Genomic DNA, 20,063 nt, shown 5'->3' with positions numbered 1-20,063 from the left:
GGCTCCACAGTAATTGCCACCAACTCAGTGGCCACTTCACAGACCTGTTTGTCCGTACAGCCCAGTGAATCACTACGACATAGGGTGAGTACAGAGTAATCGTGTCAGGCAGTACCAGGACCTAAGCCTCATCCCAGGAAAGCTCTGGGTCTTGCTACAACTTGTTTTTTAAGAAAAGAAACATCTTCATCTGTATTCAAGCACAGAAATAGAACATATATAGTAAATACATTCTATTGCACACAACAGCAATTTTAGTGGAATTTTAGGAATAGCTATCAAACAACCCTATATTGCAGCAATGAACAGAATCTCATCTACTGGAACATGCGAGGAGCAAGCATCTCCTACATTTCAGTCTTACACAAAGAAACCATGCCCTCATAAACTGCAAATGCCTTCTCACAGTACCTCAGTTTAACAGAGCCAAGTGCTGAATCCTGCACTCTGATAACAGCAACTCCATGCAGCACTGCAGGCCTGGGGAAGAGTGACTGGAAAACTGCCTGGAGGAAAAGGACATGGGGATGCTGGTTGAGAGTGGAAGGAACATCAGCCAGTGTGTGCCCAGGTGGCCAGGGAGGCCAAAGTCATCCTGTATCAGCAATAATGTGGCCAGCAGGACCAGGGCAGTGATCGTCCCCCTGTACTTGGCCCTGGTGAGGCCACACCTTGAGTGCTGTGCCCAGTTTTGGGCCCATCACGACAAAAAAGACATTGAGGTGCTGGAGCAGATCCAGAGAAGGGCTGTGGTGGAGGGTCTGGAGTGCATATGTGATGAGTAGCTGAGGGAGGTGGGGGAGTTTATCCTGGAGAAAAGAAGACTTGGTGGGGAGAATATCATTGCTCCCTACAATTACCTGGAAGGAGATTGTAGCCACCTGAGGGTTGGTCTCTTCTTCCAGGCAGCCAGCAACAGGACAAGAGGAGATGGCCTCAAGCTGTGCCAGAAGAGGTTCAGGTAGGACATTATGAAGAATTTTTTCACTGAATTGTTTATTAAGCATTAACTGGAATCCAGCTGCCTGGGGAAAGGTTAGACTTGTCACTCCCTGGAGGTGTTCAAGGGACCGTACGAGGCACTTAGTGCCCTGTCTAGCAGACAACGTAGTGTTCAGTGAAAGGCTGGTCTCGATACTCTTGGAGGCCTTTTCCAGCCTTAATGATTCTGTGTGACTATGCGATTCGGGGGCTATCCCGCCGCAGCCCCTCACACCACGGCGGCCGGGCCCGGCGCATCGCCGCTTTAAGGGTGGGCTCGGCCGCCTTTCCCTGTTTAAGGTCCTTGCGCGTGCGCGCGGGGCCGCGCGTTCTCCGGGGCGCTCGGGGCGGCTCAAGGTGAGCGGGAGCCTGGGGCTCTGAGGGGACGCAGCGCTGCCGGGGGCCAGACGGGGTTCGGGGCGGTGGGGTTTGTGACAGAGCTCGTACTCTCCTTCCCGGGAGTCGTATCCTCAGGAATTAGCACCTCCTCGCTGCAGGGCAGGCGGGGGCGCAGGTGCGGAAGAGGTTGGAAGGGGCTGTAGGCATAGCCCGATCCCTGGAACGGGTGCTGGAGTCGAGCTTTACTGAGCCCCCTGATCAGAGCGCGTCCCGGGGCGCTGGAGGCATTCCGGAGGAGAGGAGCGGAGCCCACCGCAGCCCCGGAGCAGCCTGTAGGACTGAGCCCCCTGCGCTGCCTCTGCCTCTCTCGGGTTCTCTCTCCGGGGCTGCTCTGCCTGCGCGTTCGGAAGCTGGCGGTGACCCGTCTGCAAGGCTCTCTCCAGAGGCTCTTCCACCTATGGCAGCGCTGCTTTCTAGCTTGGTCTTTGGGCATACCTGGGGAACGGGATAGTCAGTGGGCTCTCTGAGCTGGCTCTCACGTGGAAGTCTGCAAACTGCATTACAGTCTTCTCAAAAACCCCATCGGGTGATGCTCCTGCCCTCCTGGGAGCAATCTGCATTCCTTATGTGAAATTTTGCCAAGAGGAAATAGGCCTTAGGTGTATATATATATAGTATACATATATGGTATTTTAAACATTTTTCAGCAACTCCAATACAGTGCAACTACTTATTTAAAAAAAAAAAAAAAGTTCAAGGTGGTACCTAAAAACTTTTAGATTTTTTTTTGGCTCCTAAATCTGAAGAAGTCAAGTTTATACAGTCCTTTTGTATGTAGATGTGAATGTGGATACTTTCTGGAACTTTTGCTCTGTAGGTTAGTGAAATCTGATAAAAAGCTGAAAGATATTAGGCTTCTTGGGAATATAAAAAAAGAGATGGAAGGATCAAGATCCTACTACTTTTTCTTTTTCATCTGCTTTTTCCTTAGAGGAAAGATTGGAGCCTGCCCTCAGCTCTTATAGTGTGTCAGAAAATCCACATGAAGAAAACACTATGGTAGTGACTTATCATCAGAGAATTCAGTGATGAGACATGGAACATTAGGAAATCTAAATTTATTGGTTCGGTTCACCAAAGTACTTAGTTTTTTATGGCATGCATTTTTCTCCATTCATGACAGTCACTATTGATTCTGGCTTGCCATTAATTAACATTCATCAAATGCAGAGCTCCTTAGTGGAGCTGGTGGAAACTTTGGTGCTTAATCCATTACATTTGCTTTTCCATTTCCCTCACCTTGCCAGTTACAGTTCTCTCTCTCTCTCTCTTTTTTTTTTTTTTTTTTTTCTTTCACCAGTCACTCCCATCTCAGTTTGGTTTGTTGTCTCATTCATCATTCCCAGTTTCTTTGGTACTCTCTCCCCATTCTGTTTGGCTCTTCTCTGCTTTACTGGTCATTAAGTTGGTATTCTTGCCACGTTTCTCTGTTCTTACTAATCCCTAGGCCTAGTTCTTCCCATCTTTCCTTCCTGCATGTTCCTCATTCAAAGTCATTCTTGAATTTTCTTTCCTTGAGTTTCCTTTAAGGATCCTTGCTCCAGCCATTTTGACATCACAGTTTCAGAAGACTTCCAGATCTTGTTCTCTGTTTAGATTCTGCCTGCCTTCTTCCTCTGTGCTGCCTGGGCCTGATGGAGGACTACCTGTTCTTCCTTTTGCTTTTTAACTAGACTGCATCTGGCATGGGCTTTAATGACTTGGAAGCAGGTGTCTTGTTTTGGCAAGAGTATAGGCAACTGAAAACTCGACCTTATGGGCAGTCTCAGAAACAAGAAGTTCTGGGAATCAAGCCCATGGCAAACAAACTGGAGCATTTTAGTAATGAGGAATTTATTTAACTTTTAAAAAGGAGTTGTCACATGTCTCTGAAACAGTGGGGAAAGAAAGGCAAGGGGAGACAGAGAAAAGAGTGAAACTGGGTGAAAACATACTTTAGACTCCCTTGAAGATGCTGCTGTTGTGCTGCTTAATGCTCCTGATGTACTCATAGGGTGGATCAGGTGATGGGCATAGCACAATGATGTTAAAACTTGGAATTTTTACTCTATTTGATATAAAGAGTAGAATCAACTCAGATTGGTTTTGTTTGGAAAAGCTAAAAAATAATAGTCAAAAACATCCTGCACACTTGGCACTATGCTTGTATTGAAAAGAATTGTGTATGTGATACAAATCTCCTTTATTTCACTTTGAAGAAAATCTGTTGACTTTTTCCAGAAGCTTTCCTCACTGTACAGTGGTAAAAGATGGTGCCTCTACTTATTTTCTTTAGTCACTTCTGTATTGTTTGTAATGTGAGAAAAGTTTGATTCTTACTGTGTTATGGTGTTACTGTGACCATTTGCTTGTGTAATGAGCACTTCCACTGTAGGAGCAGTCCTATTTAGAAGTAAATGTCCGTCTGCACTGGTGTATTTGCTGTGGCAGCTGTCACAGAATGAGTGACAATTCAGTTGCCAGTTTCACTTTTTGTCCACCCACTCACAGCATTTGGAAGATCTTCAAACTGAATCAGTACACAGGCTCCTCAAACAAAAGCTGTGAAAACAAACTGGGAAATAAACAGTGATTTTGTTCCTTCAAAATGTCAGGCATTCAAAGAAGTAGTCTAAACTTACATTGGATAATTCTTCTACTCACATCTTTCTGTGCTGCTCTGTATTGCTTTGTCTTCCTTTTAGTATGTTAATATCTTTGATTTTTTTTTCTTGATATAACTGTGAGGTTTTTCCTCTGTATAATCATAGAAAGCAGATATTTCAGGAGTATGTTAGTCACAATAAAAATTATCTTCATCCTCTCTTGTTCAGATTGGGGTTTTGTGTTTGCATAATAAACATGTTTAGTTTCAGGCTGACAAAAATGGAGTCAGCAGTTCTGACAGTGGTCTGTTGTGTGAGGCATGAGCTGTACAGCAATTCTGCCTGCTCTGTGTGGTTTATAAACAGAGGCTCAATCCCTCAGCCATGGGTATGCATAGTATATATCAGGGAGTGATGTGCCCTGATTTCATGTGAGCTGTCAGATGCTCTTGGTTTATATTCACTCCTTTCTTTACTCTTATTTCTGCACAGAGCAGTTTGATTAGTGGTAATAAACTGCACCTGAGTTGTGAATGTGTGCAAATCATTTACTAGAGCTTGAGTTTAAAAGGCTTGTCCTTTTAAACTGCACTGGACACATCTGACATCTTATAAAATACTCATTGTAGCAGAAATTCTCAGATGGCAAACCAATTGCTCTGTGAATAACAGTTGTACTACTTAAATGTAATTTTGTTGGGCAGATGTTATCAGGAAGAATTGGGAGTTTTGTTCTGAAAAATATTCTGTAAAACAAATGCAGAGTGATGTGTCCATGATCACACAGGAGGTCTATAGTTGAGTACAGTGCTGAACTGACATGAGCCAAACTTTCTCTTGGGCCATCCTTCCTGTTAGGGTCTTACGTTATTTATATTCTAGAGATTGTATCAGCTGTGTGGGTATAAATATGGATTTTAATTTCACTTTTTCATTGTTAAGTCCTTAATTTTCAATACTTATTTTTGTTTATTAACAGTAGCTAGTAATTTCATCAAAGTGTGAGTTTTTTTCCTTTTCTTGTAGACTGTTGTTCTACATTGTTTTGTCCAAAGAATTCTGCAGATCACTTATTTTTCAATTATGTGATGGTGTTAAGACACATTTGAGATTAATTCCTTGTAGCTTATCTTGTAGCATTCTTAGGTGTTGAAATACTGGAAAGAAATTAATTTTTTAATAACTTTTCCCAAATAAGTAGCTTTTCAAGTGCAAACACAATAAAATGTTAAACCTTGATCTGTTTCTTTAACAAGATGCTTGTGTTTTGAGTCAGCTGTGTGTTTTAAAGGGGAGGGATGGCCAGGGTTGTGCACCTTTTCTCCTAATAACTTTTTAATTATGTTTTTCAGCATTCCAGACTATAGTTCTTGATGGTTTGTGAGTGCTGTTGTGTAAGCACTGTAGCAGTACAAACAGAAGGTTCTGTATTTTGCAATGTTCAAAGAATAAAGATGTTGGATAAGTGATGATGATGTACTCTTTCTAGGCTCATGTTTTAGATTTGCTCCAAATTGCTGTTCTTGTCAGCAAAATAAACATTATTACAAAGATGTCAGCTATCGTGTTTCATTCCTTAATGTCCTTTGTTCATGTGGAGGTTGGTTATTTATGGCTGTTGGCTGAGAATAGTAGTCACATATTTATTTTGTATTAGATCTGAAAGCATGTGAGATCATGTTTTTTCTCCTGTTAAATCAGGGTAATTTTCTCTTAATAATTTTGGGTCTCACGTGCAAAATCGCAGATTTGCAATCCTCTTTTAAACTGTTGAAACTCAAGGAGAATTTTTTCTGTAGAACGGATTGAGTTATGATCTCATTCTTTATCATCTCTGGGCATTGCTAATAGAAAGATTTGCTTTTTCTTACAAAACATCTTACACAACAATATCTTTTTATCATGTACCTGCAGACCACAGTTCTGGTGTGCCTGCCTGCCTTTTAGTGAGTGGCACCTGACTTTGTGTGCAGAGCTGCCTCTGTGTCTGTTAGGTGGGAACGGGGTGTTCTCAGTCAGCACGGGAGAACAAATCAGACACCTCTCCCTCTGCCTGGCAGGGGCTGGTGATGGTCCTACAAGGAGCATGGTACATTTCAGTTTTCCATCTTTCCAGTAGGTGCTACTGTGACACTGTAGAAAATCAGGGCTTTTATAAAATAAACAGGAAAACTCCTTCTTCACACGTTTGTTTATTTTATGCTTGAGGTTGGTTTATATGATTCTTTATATCTTCCTTGGGTGTGGAAGCTGACGTTGGGGAGGTCTGTATTTCATCCCCAGTTTCCAAATTACTGAGTACTTTGCTTCATATTCTTTTTTCAAGAAAATTGATGTTTCAGGCCTTCAAACAACATTTTCTTTTGTAGAAATCCAGTGTGAAATTGCTGCAAAAGCAGAGATGATTATACAAAGAGTAGTGCTGAATTCACGGCCTGGTAAGTATTTCTCTCCACTAAAGTATGTTCTGATTGCCTAATACTCCAAAATGGTGAGGGTAGAAACAGACACTAATTTGAGATATTGATATTAATATATCTTAACAATGTATGCAGCAATAAAGTTTATTTTAAGTGCATTTATTTATATATAAATTTATTATTTTCCAGTAATATAAATAAATATATTTGTAATAAGTTTCTCTACATTTATTAATAAAAGTAAATTGTATTAATATAGATACATTTCTATTAAATACATAACATATTCAAACTATTTGTTTAGTCTGTTTATGCAGATTTCTAAACTGTTGGATGAGAAAAAAAGGCTTAATGTGTAATATATGAGAAAACTCTGAGTAGGGGCTAAAAGTGAAGAAAGATTAGGGAATGTGACTTTTTAATTCTCACATTTATTCTTTTTGCATTATAGGAGATGTCTAAAATATATTGTTACTAGAATAATTTTTGTTTCCTTGTAGTAAATACTGAATCTTTTGTTCCTCTCATGTTTCAAAGGATTTGTTTTTTAAGTTTACACTGTTGGGATTTTGTTCACTTTCTTGCTTACACATTTGCCTTGTCATGGCTCAGCACAGTATTTTGAATAGTGAGTTCGTAAATCTGGTGTAGAAGACATTAAGTTTTGGAAGGAGTACTGTATGCTGCCTAATGCTAAAATAGTTTTATGAGTTAAGAACTACTGTGCGACCTGCAATTAAGTCTTTCAAATGGTACAGCAGGAGCTTGCTCTAGCTGTGCAGTCCCTGAATTAAAATAGGCAAGGCTGTTTGGCTGTCTAGCGCTGTGGTTCCGGGTGTCTGATTGATCTGCTGTGTGTGGTACCAACCTGAGGATGCAGCCTCCAGTTCTGGGGTTCTTGCCACAGTTTTATAGGGTGTGTCTGGGAAGCTTTAATGTAAGGGAGTCTCTGTGAAGGGATGCCCTTGCAGCATGTGCAGTGGCTGTCCTCTGTATTTTCTCAGTCTCACTTGAGTCAGAAGAGGCAGAAAGGTGGGAGTAGCTGGTTTTACACCTGAGTAAATATATAACCCAATTTATTCTAAAAAGGACTACCTTAAAAAAAGGCCTTCCCATATTGATTAAGGGAAGTTCTATATTGATTCATTTGTTTGTTTAATTTTAATATAACTCTAGGTAAAAATGGAGTGCCAGTGGCTGAAAACTTCCGACTGGAGCAAAGTACAATAGCAGATGCAGTCCAAGCGGGACAAGTGCGTGTTAAAACTCTCTATCTCTCACTGGACCCCTACATGGTAGGTGATGGACTTAGAGCTAAGCCAGAATTTGTTTTCTAAAGTACCTTCAACTCTGTACCTGTCATGATGTTTAACACCAAAGTTACCAATCACAGAACAAATACATGTTCAGTGTAACTTAGCAATTGTATTCATTCTGATGGAGTTATATTGGGAAGGAATTTGGGATTAATACGCTTGGGATATATATAGGAAAATGACTTTATTGGACCGGGAAGAGACTGTGAGCCCTGGTATGCCATTACAGATTTGTTTGTATCAGCTTTTTCTGTACTTTGCCTTTTTAATATTCTTATTTTTCCACTCATATAAAATTACAGAAATCATGTGCTTATGAGAATGATGGGTTGAAATAGAAGTGAAGGTAGAAGAACCAGATAGACTCAGTCTGTAAAAGTTTGTTATAAAGAGAATTCTGATCATTTATTCCCTCCATAGGTGGCAATAGAAGAAAAAAAAACCAGTCTAGATTTCAAGAAAGTACACTTTGCTTGGGAATTTAGGAAAAGTTTAAGAATTCTGAAATACTAGCTGTTGCTACAGGGGAAGCTGCAATGAAAATGTCACATTTCAAGATGTTTCATTAAACAAATCTCTGTCAGGGATGGTCTGCATATATTTGATGGCTCTTCAATGCACAGGCATGAACTAAATGACTCATGGGCTTTTTTTTTTTTTTTTTTTTTTTTCCAATCCTGCATTTCTAGGATTCCTTCAGTTGAGGAATGGCATTTGTAGGATTCTCATCAGATCCGAGCCAGTCAGTTGTGCTGGCGCCTTTGAACCGAGATCTGTAGAACGTGTTGGCTTTGGTAGCGCCACTGGAGATCAGGATGGTCCATCCTTCTTTTGTAATGAGCAAACAAGGGCAAAGAGGGATCTAAGAAAAGATTGTGAATACTTGGGGCTTACTGAGAGGTTTTTGAGCGGCCCTTGGTGTTTGAAGTTCTAAACACATCTGCATCCCCCACTCGACTTGAACTGATAAACAAGTTGTGTTCCTGAGCGCCTTTGATTGCAGCCTTGTCTTTCAGCGCTGCCGAATGAACGAGGACACGGGCTCGGATTACCTGCAGCCCTGGCAGCTGTCTGAAGTTGCTGACGGTGGGGGAATCGGGGTCGTGGAGGAGAGCAAGCACCATAACCTCGCTAAAGGAGACTTTGTAACTTCCTTCACTTGGCCCTGGCAGACAGAGGCAATTCTTGATGGAGACTTGCTACAAAAGGTAACACAAATGCAAAGCCCAGGTTGTGCCTGTTTTTTTCCTAAACCCCTTTTTCCCCCCAAACCTCTTTTTTTCTCTCCTAAATAGATGCTGATAACACTATTTTTTTGTGTGTGTGAAACAACAAGCATACCTTATTGAAACAATCAGTTCTCAAAAGGCAGATCAACTCATAGGTGCCAAAATTTGTATCAATTTCTTTTTTTTCCCCTTAACAATTTTGCTGGTTAACAGACAGGGCAGTATTGCTTTAATTATTGTTTTTAAAATAAATTTCCCTGAAGCTGCTACAGTTGAATAATTCTCTGTTATTTTAATTCTAATAGAACGGGTTGTTCATGAGAGTGTAAGTGTAAGACATGAAAGGCTTTGGATATATTTAATTTATTTTTCTAACTTGATTAGTAAAAGCTTTTACTTGAGATTTTACATGCACATAAGAAAGGGTGTTCAATATTCAGTATTGAAAGTGGAGAGGTTTCAGTGCGTTAGGGATATTGTGTTCATTGTTCTCTTGTAACAGAAAATTACTGTAGTTAGAGAATTTATACTTTCCAATAAACTCCTTCTTTTAGGAACTCTGATCTGAAAACATGATATTTGATAAAATGGTGCATTTTTATCCTTTATGCTAGCACAGGGATAGTTCACCATTGCTGGAAACTTCTTATCTCCCCAACGCTTTTTAACACTTACATAATTTAATTTTTTGTGAGTTACTTTGTTTAAAAACTTTTTCTAAAACCAGAGACATAACATTTTTGTACAAACTTGTTGGTAGAATAGAGCTAGAGATAGCTCGTCCCTCCCAGTTGTACCTTGCCTGGTAAATATCCCGAGTTAGTTTTCTACCCTCAGGCAGTCACGAGCAAAACCTCACCTTAGAAACAAATGACCTCCTGCCTACGTTTCTGTTCCGTAGCTGGTTCCACAGCTTGTAGATGGACGCCTTTCCTACTTTCTGGGTGCAGCTGGCATCACGGGGCTGACGGCCCTCTTGGGGATCCGGGAGAAAGGACACGTGGCCGCGGGTGCAAACCAGACCATGGTGGTGAGCGGAGCGGCCGGTGCCTGCGGCTCTTTGGCCGGCCAGGTGGGTGTGGGCTTAGGGCATACAAACACACTCTGTTACCAAGTTTTCTCTTCTGAAACATGCTGGTTATTAAACAGGCAGATAAAATCTTTGTAAACATGAGCAGGTATAACCCTGTGGGAATGGCCAGTTTCACAGATTTGGCACACGCTCTCACTGCGAAAGACTTTACATGTGAAACTCAAGTTGCGTGAAATGGGGAGAGGAGAAAACAGATGGTGGTGATTACTTGTTGCTAGCACAAGTAAAATAGATGGTATATATACATCTATTTACTATATATTTATATGGTAGCCTGCCATTCCAATAGTGTATTGACTGGAGACTTTATTTTTTTTCTCTCTATTAGAAAATAGTAATGTGGTTACTTTGTGCTGTGTTCCATGGCATCCTTTGTGGTTTGGGATTTATAGTTCTTTTATCCACCTCTGCTTTGCAGAACCTGTTTGCAGTGTGTATGTGCATATCTACAAATCTCTCTCTCTATATATATATATATATACACACACAAAGTTGATACTAAGCAAACTTCAGACCTACTAATAAAGACAAGCTATGAAGAAACAATGAGCAAATCTATGAAGACTGTATTTAAATCAGTTGATGTCTAATTGTTTTTTTCCCTTTTATCAGTTATGTTATGGTACTTGGCAGGTGGTACTTTTCTGCTATGTTTTGGTTCTCCAGTACTGGCAGTCATTGGTTATTCCACAAACGTGGTCTTCTGCAGTCAGTGAGTTTGAAAAGATGGCAAATTTTGATTGTACCTGCCTCTTGAGTAGGGAATGACAAGAGGCAGTTGTGTCATTGGCATGAGATGGGAGTGTTTGCTGCCTGGGGTTTAGCTGGATGGGAATAACTGTAACACCCCTTAGGACCCCTTTCTTCCACTGGTACTTCTATGCAGATGAATGATCTAATTTGTCTTTATTGTTTGGGGGTGTTTGTTTGTTTGTTTGTTTGTTTTAACTGTGTGCCTGCAGATTGGCCGTCTGGAGGGCTGCTCTAGAGTCGTGGGGATTGCTGGCACTGATGAAAAGTGCTCCATTTTGGTCCAAGAAATGGGGTTTGATGCTGCTATCAATTACAAGAAGGGGGATGTGGCAAAACAGCTACGTGAACTCTGCCCAGGTGGTGTGGATGTTTACTTTGACAACGTTGGTGGAGACATCAGTGATACAGTTATAAGTCAGGTGATTATTCCAGCTGTCAGGTTTATTCTAGTCATTCTCCAATGTCTGCATGCCCAGCTTTCAATTAATTCATACTGGAGTCCAGCCTGTCATACAGCACAGCAGGCTTTCCACTTCAGTGATCAACTTCAGGTGCTGATCCTGGGGGCCCACAGTAAGATAACAAGTTCCTATGTTCCTTCTATTTAGTGGCTTTTTAAATTACACTAGGCTGTATAGCAGTTATTTTTCCATGCATTTTTACCTATTTGAATGTTGCCATAGATTAAATGGGACTGCATGCAATTCTCCCACTCTTTTATGGGAAATGTGGCTAGTGAAAATTTTGCAATAACATCTATTGCATCTGAAAAATTTAGTTTCTGAGACCAAGGAATGTAATTTTTTTCACTTTATGCTGTCCCAAACAGATGAATCAGAACAGCCATATCATCCTGTGTGGACAGATTTCTCAGTATAACAAAGACGTGCCCTATCCCCCTCCACTGCCTCCTGACACAGAAAAAATACAGAAAGAAAGGAACATCACAAGGTACATTTCTCCTCCAGAACTTGTGCCCAGATCCCAGGTAGATTGTTCATATGATGTTTGGAAGGTAGTCTGTAACCCACAGTAGCTACATGTAATCGGAACAGAACGTTGCTGTGCCTAAAAAGGAAAATATTATCATTATATCCGTAGATCCTTTCCCTTACACTTGTCTTTGTCAGCATAAAAAATGGCAAAGGATGTTGTTATATAGAATCATAGATGTCAGACATTACATTTTGTTTGAGGTTGCTTGATTTAGTTCTGTAATCCCTGACAATTCTTTAGTACAAGGGAAGGTGTTGCTATAGTTCTGTTCTCAGATATTTTGCAAAGTGCCTTCTCTCAAAATGTCGTAGTTCAGGCATAAGGATGCAGCTGATGCACTGGTTTTATTGAAATTACATTTTTAGTATTTGGGGTTTTATTAGAGAATGGAACTGTAGGTGTGACAGATATGTATGAGTAAAAAACATTTTTATTATGTACTGACTCTGGGAATTTCTGATTTTCCTCTTAGGATTCAGATGGAGCTAAGGCAGAGATTAGGACAAGAGTCTTAGACTTTTCAGTCATTCCATTGTGGGACATTTGGGAGACTTGATTTCTGTGCAAATCAATTGATCTCTTCTAATTAAAATCTTTTCTTGTCCCTGTTACTGTTGTCTGCCCTTTTAAAAAATGGATAAAATTCGTAAAATACACCATGCCTAATAGAATGCAGTGGAGAATTTAGTCAGGATGTTACTACAAGTAATTATCATTTTGGATGATCATTTCCATTTCTCAGTTGGTATGGAAAGCTGTGACAGCAGGATATCAGAACTGTGGGGAGCCTGAAAGTTATTCTCACCAACTAGTTACAGGTTCACTCACAAATTATTTTCCTTACCACTGAAAAAAAAAAAAAGAAAAAAAGAAAAAAGTAAAAGATAATAGGAATTTGCTCACATTTTATGGGTATTTACTTATTCTGGTGATACTACTTTACTACTTGATTTTCATTACTCTTCTCTCTCTGATCCTTGAAGAAAATTATCTAAGACTGATGTTACTGTCAAGCTCCCACTGCAGGAAGTTGTCACAACAAACTGGCAAGGCCCTGAGCTACATTTCTTTGTAATTCATGCTCGTAACGCTTCAGTTTCAACAATGCTGTTTCAACAAGGCTGTTTTCTGAGCTACATTTCTTTGTAATTCGTGCTCATAACACTTCAGTTTCAACAAGGCTGTTTTCTGAAAAGATTTTTAAAGATTTTCAAGTACATTGACCAAAGTTTCTTAAACCAAAGCTCATTCTTTTCTTTCATAGGGAAAGATTCTTGGTATTGAACTACATGGACAAACAAGAAGCAAGTGTACTGCAACTCTGCCAGTGGATCCAGGAGGGTAAACTGAAGGTGAGAACTTCTAGGTTTAATCTCTGGCCTTTGATACTATCTCCTGCTACAAGAGGACTAATTTCTTTGTCTCTGGCTCTCTTGCTGTGCCTCAGGATTGAGCAGACCTTTTAAAAAATGAGTGAGTATAACTGAAAGTTTATTAGGTAGTGCTGTTTTAAAAGGTACCTGCTGAGGATGGTCTGGCTGTGGTATGATTGACTTCTCTGATTACATGCTGCTCATGTCTGTATTCTTTATTTCAGCATAGGGTGCAAGTGCTTTTTTACTTAAAGATTCAGACTTGCAAAAATATGTACTTTTAAATACCTGATGAGTTAAATGCCCTGAATGCTTTTGAGGATATTATCAGAAATTTTGCTTCAAGCTTTATAATCACCATTTGTTATTTTGCAATGAGTATATGCTTAACCAGGCCTTCCCTGTGGGGTCTGGCTGAATTAGTTTTTGTTCCTTCAAGTGATCAGTAATCTTCCTGGGAAAATACCAAGACATTAAATTTTGGTAGGGGCAGGGATCTGATTGAAGAAATAAATCACCTGCAAATTTATCAGAAAATATTCATGTCTCTCCAGATGAAAGAATCTGGTCCAAACAGAGCCCTGTGCATTGTAGTGAGAGAAGCCTTTAGATTTTGGTGGTTTCTATGGCAGTTTCTTGGCATGTTTCTAAGAAATGTGAAATGCTACTCCTGTTTGAGGAAAACTGAAAGGACTTGTTTGCATTGACAGGTCAGAGAGACTGTGGTAGAAGGCTTAGCAAACATCGGCGGTAAGATATTTATATCATTTTTGAAGAATGATAACCTGATTATATACAATGACATTAGAGGTTAACTACCTCCTTTGTTTCATTTGCTAATTTAGATTTTTGTATTTTATCAAAAACATTATTTTTTATATTGTAATAATTTTTTCACTAATTATTAAAATGTTCTGTAAGATAATTATTTATATTTAAGAAATTATCAGGTATAAATTTAGATTTTTTAATTGGTGTTTTAGTACTGAGGGGAATTTATTCTTAGACTGCTGCCTTAGCAGCTGGTGATAGTCATCCTGATCTTAGAGGTTTAAAGTGGTGCCCCTTTCTTCAAACTTGTGTGTAAGGAAATGCTTTTTTTAAATCCTTGAACTTATACTTTAAAAATGCAGTATCTAACAGAGGTTGTTATTGGATTTGATAACAAAAAAATAAAATTAAAAGTACACACAAGAAAGGGCAAAGCATACTACTAGAGAAAGTAAACATTTATTTCTTTTAATAGAACAAAATGTTCTGTAGCCTGTTCAAAGTATCTGAGTAACAAAGGAAATATGAAAATGAAGGGGGTCTGCATAAGCCATTTGATCTAAGATGTGTTGTAAGAATGCTTCTCTTTCAAGGAAGAGGGAAAAGTATGATTTAGTCCATTTAGTCATTAGTCCTGCAAGATTGAAAACTAGTAAAATTAAGTGGTAACTAAATCTTACAGATTTCAATTTATTCTAGTCATTGCTAATTCCTCCTAGCTAATATGCATATGTATTTTGAAGTAACTTGGTCAAATATATCCATCATATATCATACTTTCATACTTTGTTTACTCAAAGGTATGTTCTTTTGCACCAGCTTCTCCCACTATTGTGCAACATTTGTAAATTGTTTCTTTCACAAATGTTTGTGTGACCCACAGCCTTTGTGGGCTGTCCAATCATGCCTTGTCTCTCTCTGCTGTTTGGGTGACATATCACAAAAGCAGCAAATGTAGTTGTTAACTTGTATAGGGTCAAACAGTTGTTTAAAGATAATTTTTTAAAATTATTACACAAAATTGTCCTTAGCAGTTTATTGCAGGCTAGATTTTTTTTTTTTCCTAATCCCCTTCTTAATTTAGCACTTCATTAAGGATGAATATGATTAGGTCCAAAGTCGTATCTCTCCTTTCTGGAGAGCTGCTTAATACACTTGGTTCTACCGTTTTTGGTTTCTTTTTTAGAAGCTACTTGGCTTGTTTTGCTTGGCACTAACTTACTTCATTATTTCTCTTGAAGCTGCTTTCCAGTCCATGATGAATGGAGGCAATATTGGAAAACAAATCGTCTTAGTTTCGAAGTAAAAGTCATTGGTTTGAGAAAAATAATTGCACTCTGTCTCTAACAGTGGGCAAATTTTTTACTTACACTAATTTCCATTTCTTAAATAAACCATAAAGTTGTTCTGTATGTACTGAAAGCAGAGATTTTGGGATGCTAATAAATTAAATTGAACTGGAAACAGCAATGCAATCATTTATATTCAAAATGAGTAATACGTTCTTGACATGATTTTGACAGTTGCCGCCTACACTTGCAAATATTTAATGGGTGTGGTTTGAGAGAACATCCTGTGTTGTGCCAAGCACAGGCTCATCACCTGGTTGGTGTGTGACAGCACTTCACACACCAAGGCGAGGCATTCCTATCTCTTTATTGTATTCTGTGCAAACTAGGAAATGAGGGGGCAACCCACAAAGGTCTGGCTCATCATCATCATCAAAACTTTACTCTCTTTACACATTTTAGCAAACAAAGCCATCAGCATTCATTGGTTACAATTGATACAGCTTTTTCAATAATTAGTACTCAGACCCTTATTTGCCAGTTATATCGCTTGCTTCTCATGCTAATTATTCCAGATGTGCACTTCTTCCCCCCATTCCATTTGGGGATCTGTTTTAACTTGATGGTCAGGGGGTTGGTTGTGATCTCCCCTGCCAGGATTACCTTTCCTCCAGTTACTGCTCAGTCCTGCTGACTTCACTCCAGGACCTCTCATCCAGACAGCCCATTAATTTTGGGATTGTGTTCCCTTTTCCTTAAAACAAAGGATTAGCCATGACTACAAGTGTCACGGTGCAATTGCTTAATCATAACCGCCTAACTATAGCTACTGATTAACAACCAAAAAACTGCAAATCTTGAGGGAGTAAATATCACAATATTTGCAGAAGAGCTACTCCAGAGTGAGCTCATTTCTGACACTGTGAGTTGACACACCTTCTGTGAGTAATTGTCCTCTAGACAGTTATTTTTCACAACTGCAACAAAATATGATAAAATTACAACATTCCCAGCACTATTATTTTTATAGGAATTGCTTAGTAATCCACACAACTCAGGAGCAACATCACATCAAGAGCTGTGATGTGTGCGTTGATTCAGAGTTAGATCATGCTGAGATATTGATTCCTTACCGTAATAAAGGCAGCTCGGTTGCAGTAGCATTCTGGTAGTTAGGTAAGCTGTGGAGGGCAATACAAGTTCTAGTGGCATTAGACAAACGGTTTTAAGAAAAAAATACAGGGATAATCAAAGTAAACCTCACCCTGATATCCCCAGTGTTTACTATTCTCACAGAAGTATTCCTTTACTTGTGAATCCTGGTTCATGTTACCTCCTTAGAATAAAAAAACAAAGGGAGAAGATTCTTTAAATCAAGTGCCATCAGTTATGAAAAACCCACTGTTTTGGTTTTTTTAATCTTAGCCTAATTTCTTAATATTTGTAATAGTGTGGCTCCTCAGCTATCATATATTTTGTACTGTGAGAAGTGTCATTTAACAAAGGGTGACAAATAACTGGTAGCAAAAATCCAGTATGTTTTGGAGGTAATTTCTCACGGTAGTTAGTCCACATGCTCAGTCTTTCTCTTCTTTTGGGTTGGTGGGTTTCCTGAGTCGATCGTGATCTCCCCATGTCAGAATTACCTTTATCTAGTCACAACCAACTCAGCACAGTTGCTGAATTGTCTTTATTAGTTTCTTCCTTACCTTGGGAGTTCTGCCAGATGTCCTTGTGGCCTGTAAGCTCTGCATTCTTTGTGTCCTCTGTCAGTGGTACATTCTCCCCAAGCTTTGTTAATCTCCTGTTATGCCTGGGATCAAGCATGTCAAGTCCTAAACTCTGCAGAAGCCAACAAGTACTTTGTCTTTCTAACACCTGGGCATCACTTAGAGCTTGCTTATTGCTACCTGTTTTATGGATTATATCTTCTTTCTTGTTTATTAGGCTTGAAAATATATAAATATCAAAGAACATCCTTTCTTAAGAAATTTTTTATGCATTTTACAGTAAGGCAGGATCCTGTTTCATAACCCCCTCCTGATTCACTGTAACTCTCTGGCCAAATGGTTAATTATTTCTGTCTCTTGAGATGTCAGCATCATAATCAGTCTCTTCCCTTTTATCTCATTGTTTTAGTTTCCCTTTATTGCATTCCATGTTTTTTAGGTCAAGCTGTTCTCCTTTTCCCAAAACCAGACCCATACATCTGTTTCTTCTTCATCTGAGGTGGTGTTCCTCATACAGGGTTCAGTACCTGGTATGTGAAGCCAGTATCTGGCCTAGAGCCAAGATATTTGATTTATTTCATGTTTGCACTAAGATGGGTGCTAGGTAGTAATTCCACAAAGCCAGCTTGGAATGCATGCATATTTATACATTTCAGATTTGCCTCTCTCTCTCTATGTAATGCATATTCATTTTTACTCATTGACTGGCATCATCTTTGCTCACTAGGTCTAAATGTGCATAACTGCTCATCTTTTGAGTCAGTGGGTTTCTTGAGTCCAAGGTCATGATCTCTCACTGCCAGAATTACCTTTTCTCTAAGGACACCATTTCTGAGCCAAAGCAGTTCACCATCTTGTTTACCTTCTTGATTTAAGATGGGCCCCTTAGAACCTATTGGCTGGGGTCTTTGTTTCTTTGCTCCTCTACTGGTCTCTTTAGGTCATCTTGACTTTCTGGCATAATCCAGCAATTTTTCCATGTACACTGAACGGTAACTCTTGTAACTCATACAGCACTGGCACAACTTCTAGAAAACAAGTACAGTCTTTTATACAAAAAGGTGTCAAGGGAAGAGTCATACAAACACTGATGAATAGTCTCTCATGCTTAATCACTGATGCCTGTCACAAAATTCCTAATGCACATTTGCAAATCTTGGTCCAGTCCATTATATTATCATTTGCACAGACAAATTTTCCTGGGGGGAGTGGGTGTCTCTGAGTATTACAGTAACCTAAGGTAGTTCTAAGTTACATTTTCCTTCTATCAGTTATCAAGTTGTTTGATGTAATATTCTATTTTCTGGTTGAGCCTCTTTGAAAAATTGGTTGTTAACTAAATAAGGATTTATAGTATTCTTTTCCTGGGGCCTCTTCACATAGCATTCCATTCCTGAGGACTCTACACTGCTCCATTACTCCAGCACCCATTGTTATGGTTTCAAAACTGACCTACAGCTACTAGGGACTTCTTATGAACTTTTATGCATTTCTAGCTTCATGTGACATCATGACCACAATAAGGAAGTTCAGCTACAATCTTTGTAAATAAGCACTTGTAAAGGGTAATAGAATGTAAACAGTACTGGGCAGAGACATCTTTTTTCCTTATTTTTGGTTTAAGCCAATCTTCTGCTTTGTATTTATAAGTCTTGTGCATTCCCATTTCCATCCCATCTCCCTTTGTACCTTGAAGTATTGCTGTTGTCTGCCCTATATTTCACTTTCTTCTATTCTGCTTTCTTCCCTTCCATCTTCATCCCTTTCCTGTTTTGTGGTTTGTTTGTTTGGGGTTCTGTTGTTCGTTTGGTTTGGGTTTGTTTTTTGTTGTTGTTTTTGTTTTTTTAGTTCATCTTGTTTCTTGTCCTCCTTCTTTTCGGCTTTTTCATTGATGAGAAAAATGCGGTGTTTTTCATAAGAGCACCTATTAGTGTTTAGTGTTAAGCTGTGCAGTGAAATGCCAGGATTTCGTGCAAAATGTCACCAACACCGTGAGAAGACCTTTCCAGCCCAGACTTAAATGTTTCTTACTGCAGTTTATAGCTATTGTTATAAAAGTGAAGAGATCTGAGGCAGATGACTTTCGAAGAGCTTAATCCCTTCATTCAATATTTTAATGCATTCATTGTGGAAGAAGAAAGTGCAGGATTACTTAGTCCTGTTTCTGACATTGCTATTCTCTTTTGCTGTACTACCTTTCTCTTTACTGGCTTCTCTTCACAGTGGGAAATGTTTATATAATCCATAAATAGACTACCAGGGGAGAAAAGAAGATCACAGGCAGATGGCATTATCCCACAATTAGAAATGGTAGCAGCAGCTGCAATAAGCATCAAACTGAGAAAATACTTCGTGAGACAACTTAGAACTCTATAAGAAAAGCACAGAAAGAAGCAGAAATGAGACACAATGTTTTAGTCACGCTTACACAGAATTTTGCAACCAGAAGTATAGATCCAAAGTAGTAAGATAAAAAGTAGTGAAATTTAGTTTTGCTACAGTACTCTGGTCTGGGTGGAGTGATGATAAGAGTGCAACAGACCCTCTTCTCTGCTAGACAGCCAGCAGGAACTGAGAAACAAGGCTCCAGCGAGGAGAAGTGAGAAAAAGATGACTCCATAAGTCTGCAGAATGAGTGTGAAGCAGAGGAGGATGGCTCTATAAATCCAGTAAACAAGGAGATACAGGAACAACTGCTCAAAGAAGTTTGCTTGACTTTAGTACTAACCTTTAGTCATTAGCATAGTAAAATAAATTCCCATCAGCCACTTTCCCCTAGAATATGGGTTGCAAAATAAATGAGTAGTGTGCCTTTAAATGAAGATAATGTATAGCCAGTGGCTGCAGGGGGAATGCTGCTGTTGCAGGGGTCGGGATATATAAAAGCAGGTACTGGCACTGCAGGTGTGCCGGCTCTGTGGCTCCATCACCCAGCAGCCGCTCTGCACACACAGGAAATGCACCTCTCCACTCTGTGTCCATTGGCATCTTGCACACCTGCTGAGAGCACCCACAGAACAGGAGTTTGGGTGACACAGGCACAGAGCCGGAGGGTCCTGCTGTCCCGGCAGCAGCAAAGCAGATGGGACAGGGCTCCAGCGTGCACCGAGCCCTCGATCAGGGCCCCA

General features: G+C 39.6%; 1 protein-coding gene across 1 annotated transcript; it reads left to right on the top strand.

Annotated features, from left to right (window-relative positions):
• The first annotated feature begins 1,280 nt into the window (after positions 1 to 1,280).
• On the top strand, positions 1,281 to 15,382 carry PTGR2 (prostaglandin reductase 2). The gene is made up of 10 exons (XM_040068807.1): positions 1,281 to 1,338; positions 6,335 to 6,403; positions 7,562 to 7,680; positions 8,718 to 8,909; positions 9,832 to 10,002; positions 10,986 to 11,195; positions 11,606 to 11,727; positions 13,037 to 13,124; positions 13,856 to 13,895; positions 15,158 to 15,382. The coding sequence occupies exons 2-10, from the start codon at positions 6,367 to 6,369 to the stop codon at positions 15,220 to 15,222; spliced, it is 1,044 nt and encodes a 347-aa protein (XP_039924741.1). The 5' UTR covers positions 1,281 to 1,338; positions 6,335 to 6,366; the 3' UTR covers positions 15,223 to 15,382.
• Positions 15,383 to 20,063: the final 4,681 nt, after the last annotated feature.

This window comes from Hirundo rustica, chromosome 6, assembly GCF_015227805.2.
Source record: "Hirundo rustica isolate bHirRus1 chromosome 6, bHirRus1.pri.v3, whole genome shotgun sequence".
NCBI lineage: Eukaryota > Metazoa > Chordata > Aves > Passeriformes > Hirundinidae > Hirundo > Hirundo rustica.
This window is presented reverse-complemented; position numbering and strand designations above follow the sequence as displayed.

Bases quoted from the DNA above. Each gene is read 5' to 3' on its own strand.
- PTGR2 (XM_040068807.1), top strand. From the start codon at position 6,367: ATGATTATACAAAGAGTAGTGCTGAATTCACGGCCTG. The intron at 6,404-7,561 runs GTAAGTATTTCT...ATATAACTCTAG, and splicing joins AGTGCTGAATTCACGGCCTG to GTAAAAATGGAGTGCCAGTG. The intron at 11,196-11,605 runs GTGATTATTCCA...TGTCCCAAACAG, and splicing joins GTGATACAGTTATAAGTCAG to ATGAATCAGAACAGCCATAT.